An 8,248-nucleotide genomic window follows, 5' to 3' on the forward strand; every position below is an offset into this window, starting at 1 on the left:
GGATTTATCTGCAAGAGATTTTGTGCAAGGCACCAGATGATCTCCAATTTCAGCAGCTATTAGTAAAACCTAGAAACATGTCCTCTGATAAATTGTAGCATCTATTGGGGGCTCAAATCTTGAAGCAGCAGTTAATTTTTGTAAACAGTTGGTAGTTATGAAGATAGGAATTCCCAAGGACTTACATTTTTAAGCAAAATGTTCTTCTGTGCCGTAAAGTAGTGGTCTGCTCGTGACAGAGAACCTGTTGACTTTTATGTGACTGATACTAAATCTATCAAATGTTTGCTAGTTTTATCCTCAGTATTGAGCTTTGATAGTACTCCATCTGTTTTCTTCCTGCAGGATGGATAAAGTTGAAAAATTTAAATTAATACTCTTACGTATTTACAAAACTAGTTAAGTTACTGTAGAATGCTAGTGATAACAGCGTTACTTCAGCATCCTTCTCCTGCTGCATTTCAGCATCAGAATGGAAATAACCTTAGAGTTCCTGGGGTCTTCTAGCACCAGGACAGTGTAAGGAACTTCGGGCCCCAGCTCTTGTATCAACAGCTTGCTCATGGTCTTTCCCGGGCTGTTATTTTATCATGTCAGGTAATAGACTTGGAATGAGTTTTGATGGGCTTTAAAAAGTGATGGCTGTGATAGACAGCCAAAGAACACGAGTTTCTCTTTCCAAATTTTACTTGAGGTTTCCTTGACAACAAAAAATTCCTTAGAAGTGTAATTTGTGCTTATTACAACCATGAGAATCCAGTAGTCTTTTCATAGTATTAACCATGCCCTTTTTTCCACCACCACCCCCCCTTAATTTTTTTTTTTTTTGGCTTTCTGCTCATCAGACACTTCTGTCTGTTTATATCCTCTGGGGGACTGTGTCTGAGACTGCCTTTGGCATCTCTGCTTCAGTCTGATTGCTGGCATCCCAATAGCTTGCTTTTTTCAGTTACATATGAAGCAATGTTTTCTGTTGCATTGCCATTTGCTTATTTCTGGACTGCTGTGTAATGTAAATTGTGCAGCATTGAGAGGCAATCCAGCTTTAAGAAAATTATTTCAGGTTTATTTGTGCAAGAGTTACGTTGGGTTTTTTTTCCCCTTTGACATATATGCTGAACTAAAATGTTTTTATTTATTTGGCTTTTAGACTTAAGATTAACATTTTCATACTTTTAAAAATCCATTGATTTAATTGTTACTACCCTAGTTTAAGTCCTGACTGAGATCATACATGCTTCAGTGAAAATCTGGGTATAAAAACATTGCAAAAACAACTCTCTTTTCACAGGTGGCTCTACGTTTTGTGGTATTGCATCACTCTGTTTGATGGGTAAACTGGAGGAAGTTTTTTCAGAAAAAGAACTGAACAGAATAAGAAGGTGGTGTATAATGAGACAACAGAATGGCTACCACGGACGACCCAACAAACCTGTAGACACTTGCTATTCCTTTTGGGTGGGAGCAACATTGAAGGTAGTGTACAGAACAGCTACTGGATAGTTACTGACTTGGTTTGATTTCTTTAGGCTTCATATTTTTGCTTGGAAGAGTTACATATTTGGCACAAATGCACAGATCACTATAAAGTTCTTTCATCTTGCAAAAATGCAGGATATGTAGGTTTACCAGATGAGTGCTATCTCTGCTGTCGCTGCTTATCTCATAAATAGGCCTTATATTTTAGTATTAAAAATATACTGAGATTTAGTATATTACTGTAATGGTCTCATTTCTTTTCAGCTCTTGAACATATTTCAGTATACAAATTTTGAGAAAAACCGGAATTACATCCTGTCAACTCAAGATCGCCTTGTTGGTGGATTTGCCAAGTGGCCAGATAGCCATCCAGGTAAATTTACTCTTCAAAATTTTGGTGAGTGTGTTCCGAGCTAGGAATACATTCCAGCAGTCAGACATCTGAGAGGTGTAAAGGAAGTTTTTTTTTTCCTTGGCTGTCCTAAAAAAATGGAAAAAAACCTTGAAATATAATGAGATTTTTATAATTTAAAGGGAAAGATGGGAAGTATAGTTTTCCCTTGTCCAGCAACAGAGTAAGTGAGCTATTGTTGTTTAGACTATCGCTGAAAGAGTATCAGTGTCTGTTTTGGAGCTGGACAAGCTTTTCTCTGTGTGTTTTAACTGTTCTAGTTAAAGGGAATATTGTGCAGTGGATATCTTTGTAAATGGACTGAGTAAAATATTTCACAGCATTTGTTTCCTTAAAGGAATCCTTTAAGCTTATTCAGAAGTCATTGATGTATTTAAAAAAAGTCAAAAGTTTACATAGTTACATATGATTTATAGATTGTAGTTAAGCACAGCAATTGTATGTAGTATATCTGAAAGTTAATTGTTATCCTTTTGGAAGTGGATAATTTGAAGTAGTGAAAAATTTGAAAATATTATAAAATCTTTTTAATTTGAAGTAATTCCAAAAGATGCTAGAATTCAGTGAAGGTATTGCAAACTTGTGGAAACAAATCTTGTACCAGTAGTTTTGCCCAGTGGCATTTTGTACAGGAAAGATGAACAGTCTGTAAACTGACCAAATAAGATAAAAAATTAGTCATGATGAAAGATGAGTATGTTCAGAATCTGTGCCCTGGTATTTCATCCTTTCATCGTTTCATTTTGAACAACAGTTGAGAATTTTTCAAGGTGGACCCACATTGAAAACAGTGCTTGTGATAGATGTGCTCACCCCACTCCCCTGAAAACTGGCTTAGGATTCCTGAGGACTTAGCTGTATTTACTCTGCATTATATAGATCAGTCAGTATCACTTGGAGGAATTATTTCTGTTTATCTTGATGAACCATTTACTTAGTGAGCTAGGAATTAAAAAAATCTGTTTAAAACCCCAGTCACGTGCAAAGTTCTTTAACCCATCTTTCAGCATAGCTGTGATTGTTTGAGATAAGACTTGAGAAAGGCAAGACTACTAATAAAGCTGTTTTGCTTTGATTTGTGTGGTGTTCCAGCCTGAACACTGCTGTTTCCTATAAAGCAAGCTTTTGCTGTCTCGTTTTCTTGTGATAGGTGGGCTTATTGCCGCATTCTTTCCTCGAGTGACATAAGTCTGTGTTCATGTTTTGAAGGAAAGAGTAAGAAGTTAATGCAGTTCTAATGTGAAGAATGGCTATAAATGCAGCATTGCGAAGATTGTTTCTGTGGAACCGTGATTTCATTGTCATAAATACACAGCTGAGCTTCCTACAAGCTCAGTCTAGTATTTGAAAGGCAAGCTGTCTTTTGATCGTTGTATGTCTCCACAATAAAGACTTCAGTTTACTAACATGAAGCATCTGTACAGCTCGGTTGTTCTCAAAAGCCTACTGTTGGTTGAATGTACACAGTCCTCTTGACATCAGTGTAAATGCAAATTGTGGAGGTAATGAGAGTGGTATGGGTCGTCTTGCAAATAAGTTAATAGTTCTGTTGAGGCTGAATATGGACAGAAATGATGCATTCTCCTTGAAGCATTTAGCATTTGTAAAGCTGGTAACAGTGGCCTCAATTTGGTTTTGTTGCAAAACTCAGATGTGATGGAATATTCCAGGGAAAGTTTGCAAAGTAAGAATATGCCATTTTTTCAAAGGTGCTTTCTAAGATAGATTCAGAATTTGAACTTCTGTAGCTCCTACTTTATAAAAGCTCTGTTTAAATTTGGATAGTCAACCTGTCTTTGCTGTGCAATAATGTCTTTAGGAAGACAATTAGAAGAAATTGCAGAAAACAGTCAACTACTTGTGATAATGTATATATTACATAGACTTCCAAAGTTGCAAGTAACTTTTCACAACTGATGATTCAGAGAAATATTATTTTGTAGTCCTGATGTTACTGTGCTAACAGACATCAATACATTGTTGGTTCTGGAGGCTAGTAGCATTATTTAACATTTTTTTCTTGATTTAAAATAGTGTTTGGACCAGCGTGCCTATTGAGCAGTGAGCTTAGAAAACTTTGTGGGCTTTGAAAATAAATCTGAAAAGTCAAAAGACTCTTAAATGCTAGTAATCCTCTGAAAACATGAGCATAACAAAGTGAATCAGGACATGACTGTTGTTTATAGTGATCTCCAGATTGCCAAATATAGGAAAGGCTTTTATCTGAAAAATCTTCTGAATATCATTGTAGTAGTAGTAGTAGTTTATAAAGCAGGCATGGACAGTGGCTTAGTAGGGAGATTCATACTTCAAAACAGCACTGAACACCTACTGTATTTGTTCTGTTCTTTGTTTACAAGTGACTGATTTTTTTTTTTCTCCCCCAAGTCTTTCATATTAAGCAGTTAGGTCTGCTACTTTGTGTTAATACTACTTGTTACAAACATTAAACCGCATCAATGTGGTTTAATGGAGTTAATTTTCTTCCTAGCAGCCCGTATGGTGCTGTGTTTCAGATTCGTGACCATAACACGTTTATAATGTTATAACGTGTTTATAACACGTTGATGTTCTAGCTGTTGTGGAGCAGTGCTTACACAGCGTCAAGGCCTTTTCTGTTTTTCCCACTGCCCTGCTAGCGAGCAGACTGGGGGTGCGCAAGAAGTTGGGACGTGGCACAGCTGGGACAGCTGAGCCCGCTGACCACAGGGACACCCCATACCACAGGGCATTGTGCTCAGCAATAGGAGCTGGGGGAAGAAGGAGGAAAGGGGAGACATTTGGAGTTACAGTGTTTGTCTTCCCAACTAACCATTATGTGTGATAAAGCCCTGCTTTCTGGGAAGTGGCTAAACACCTGCCTGCCGATGGGATGTCGTGAATGAATTCCTTATTTTTCTTTGCTTGTGCCCGTGGCTTTTGATTTCCCTATAAACTGTTGTTATCTCGACCTACAAGTTTTCTCACTTTTACTCCTCCTTTCCCCTTCTCCCTCTGGGGATGGAGGAGGGGGAAGTGAGCGAGCAGCTGTGCAGTGCTTAGCCGCCTACCAGGGTTAATCCACAACATTTTGCTAGAACACATAACTAAGCCATTTGGGTTTTTTTCAGACTTGAGCATAAGTCATAACTAGATTTAAATAAACTTTTCTTTTGAATTACTAGAGGTACTGCTGCATGCCCCAGGAGGTTGTGTCGCAGCTCTGATGCATCTCGCTTGTTATCTTTAAATGCTATGCAGTATAAAAGAATTGGAAGCACATGTGAATTACAGGCTATGCAAGAGAAAGATCAAAAGATGTAGCATAACAGTGAGAGGACGAAAATGAGCGTGCACAATTACCACATGTAAAACCCTAAAGTGAGATTTGCTCTTGTAGAAGTATAAATACACCTTACTTAGTTATGTTTTTAAGACAGCAGCCAAGCAGTTGTGAGGTTGCACGCTGCATTCCGTATTTGTGAGTTACTTATGAAACAAAATGTTTGGACTTGTGTTTTTTGACCTTGAAAAACTTGGTGTATTTCATACCTTGAAACAGAGGAGTACACAGGCTGCATATATATGTTTTGGCTAGAACTAACTTGAGTATTAAGTTAGCATGGATTTGCACAACTGTTGAACTTTGTGGTTAAACCCACCAAATAGCCATATACAGGTAATTAGGTTTGTATATTGTTTTTAATGTGTATCAATGCAGCTGTCCACAGGGGTTAATATACTGTATTTCCTGAAGTTGAGGTCACCTTGCCTGACATACCTTCTGCAAGGTCAGTAAGGGCTGTATCTGCTGAGCGTGCTTTTGTCTGCATGTTAATGCTGATAAACAGAAGCCTTCTTTCAGAATCTCTCTATCCAGATAACTTCTTGTAATATTTTAGTCAGATATGAATTTACTGACACCTCCAAAAGGTTACCAAGTGTTGAGAATTTGTAAGGGGCACATTAAGTTCACATCCTCTTTCCATCTTTAGCCTGTGATTTCATGGGCAGATAATCCAATCTAATGGCTTGCTGCTGCCCAGAGGAGGCAGGCTCACTTCCCTTCCTCCCAGCTTCCCCAAGTACAGCTGCACGTTCTTTCTCCTTTTTGCACTAGCTTTGGTGTATATCAAAACCTTCTGCAAACCAGTTTAATTCACTAAAATGTCAGAAAACTGTCCATTTTCTCCTGCTTGGGTTAATTTTCTTCCATGTTTTTTCAATTGCTTTAGGTCATGGAGGGTGTTCAGCAAGCTGTAGTGCTGGTATGTGGTAGGCAGCAGGAGCAGAGTGGGACAGGGGAATAAGAGCACCCCTTTTTGGTGGCAGTCATCTGTTATGGCTGATCAAGCCACCTCATGAATTCCTACCCTTAGGGTATTCTCTCAGGAAGGGAGGAAACTAGGTAAAGTAATAACTTCTTCCATACTTCTAAATCTTGCTGTTTGGCAGCTATTGGCACTAATTTTGGTGTTTCAGTAGTCAGCTGTTCATCAAGTAATCAGCCAAAAAAGTCTTTCATGTTTAGGGAAAAAAAAAAAATTGCTCTTTTACAGAAATTATTTCAGCTCCTCAGATTCTTTTGCTGTTTGGCCTGAGCACTCAGAAGAAGTAAAGTAGTGTGCAAGAATTGTTATAAAACAAAACTAGACTCTAGTTTTAGAGATTGCAGACAATCAGTGCACACACTGGTGGCTGTGGGCAGAAATAGATTTCTTCTGTCAAAATTCACATTTAAAATGTAGCACCTGTTTGTTTACTTTGGTTGTAATTGTTCTGGAGTGTTGGAGTCCAGGAACACTTGGCTGTTAGAGCTGGACATAATTTTCTTTTTCCTTTTCTGTTCTTTTTTCAGATGCTTTACACGCCTACTTTGGGATCTGTGGTTTGTCGTTAATTGGAGAATCTGGTATTTGCAAAGTTCATCCCGCCCTGAATGTAAGCACAAGAACCTCAGAGCGCCTTCACCACCTTCATCAGATCTGGAAAACAAGGACTCTAAACAGTGTTCAGACGACACACACCTCTCTACATGACTGATTTAGACTTGAATTTAGTTCTGGTAGCAGAATTGTAGCCCAAGGTTAAAAGCCATGTATAACCAATGTGCTCTTTTAAGTGCTGGAGTCATACAATCAGATCTGTGTTGCTGGCATCACTTCGATAGGGAGTTGCCTTCAGCAGGTTATTCTGCATTGTGAAAAAATATTTTGATTATATAGAAGTTTGTCACCGCAGACTGTAAATGGCTCTTCAAATGGCTTTACTTCTGAGAAATCCCTTGAGGCATTTGAACTTCATTTTTATTTTATTTTTTTAAATTTGTGCATACTGTGTCAAAATATATAATGGGAAAGTATTTTCAAAATCTGTTTGCATATCATACAGTATAGCACAGAACCTTGGAGTTCTTCATGATCTTAATGTTTGACATATTTTCGGGTAGAGAATCTCCCATATTAAGTCTCAGTTAAAAGTTACCTTTTATCATCTACTTTCAAATTCCATAAACTTTGTTAAAAAAAAATTGCAGTAAATACAAATAAAATTATTTTATTCAATATACTGGACTTTTAAAGTTGTGTGGCCTTACTAAATGGATTTCATAATTCTTCTAAGTAGCTTCTACACAGATGCAGTGGATCATTAGCCAGACAAAGAGTCATCATCTGGAATATTCTCTTCATGTGAAATTCAATGAGAATGTGGCGTATTGATGTATGTCAATAAGAGGTATTCAACACAGTGTTTTGGAAGAGTGGCTGTGTGCAAGAGTAGCATTAGAACCTATTTCCAAAGTCAAACCTTTGCAGTACATTAAAATTGTACATCTGCACTCTGATTTTTATACGTATTTCCCTTTTAGCGTGAAATAATTCTGAGTTTCTTAACCATTCTGTGTAAAGAATGAAACATTGGGCTTTAAAGTAAGTGGCAATAGTTTACTGTTAGAGAGATAATGAATGTTCTCAGCTTGTGTAGTAGTAGTGCCTTACTTCCTATGCTTGAAATGCTGCTCAGAATCAAAGCAAATAACTTGGCAGCTGTTGTGTTTGTGGCAGGTCAGTTTGTGCATTTCAGGCATGCAGTAGACACCAGAATGTCTTTCTACTTGCCAGTCATTAAGGCATATTTTTCCTAAAGGACTTCCAAACGCAGATAACTGAAGATCTCTCAAGCCAGATTAAGTGCACCATTTGTCACTGGTGAGCCCTAAGAGACATGATATAGACGCTTTCAGTCAGTAAAAAGAGCTTCAGGAATAACCATAGTTCTGATTTTGCAACGCAGTGCAAGTGAAAAGGGTAGAGTAGTTGTACCCCTGTCACACATGCCAGAGAGCCTCAGTGGGCCTCCTCAGGCTACCAGAACAAT

At 38.0% G+C, this 8,248-nt stretch overlaps 1 protein-coding gene across 1 annotated transcript in view; it reads left to right on the forward strand.

Moving 5' to 3' along the window:
* The window catches only part of PGGT1B (protein geranylgeranyltransferase type I subunit beta), a 39,775-nt gene extending 32,150 nt beyond the window's left edge, over window positions 1–7,625 (forward strand). The window contains 4 exon segments of the mRNA XM_087741939.1: window positions 1,292–1,476; window positions 1,744–1,852; window positions 6,729–6,860; window positions 6,863–7,625. Of these exon segments, the coding sequence (XP_087598065.1) occupies window positions 1,292–1,476; window positions 1,744–1,852; window positions 6,729–6,860; window positions 6,863–6,909 (473 nt within the window). The 3' untranslated portion in view covers window positions 6,910–7,625.
* The last annotated feature ends 623 nt before the right edge of the window (window positions 7,626–8,248 follow it).

Source organism: Nipponia nippon, unplaced genomic scaffold (genome assembly GCF_047370975.1).
Source record: "Nipponia nippon isolate SJK-2023a ecotype South Korea unplaced genomic scaffold, ASM4737097v1 scaffold_8, whole genome shotgun sequence".
NCBI lineage: Eukaryota > Metazoa > Chordata > Aves > Pelecaniformes > Threskiornithidae > Nipponia > Nipponia nippon.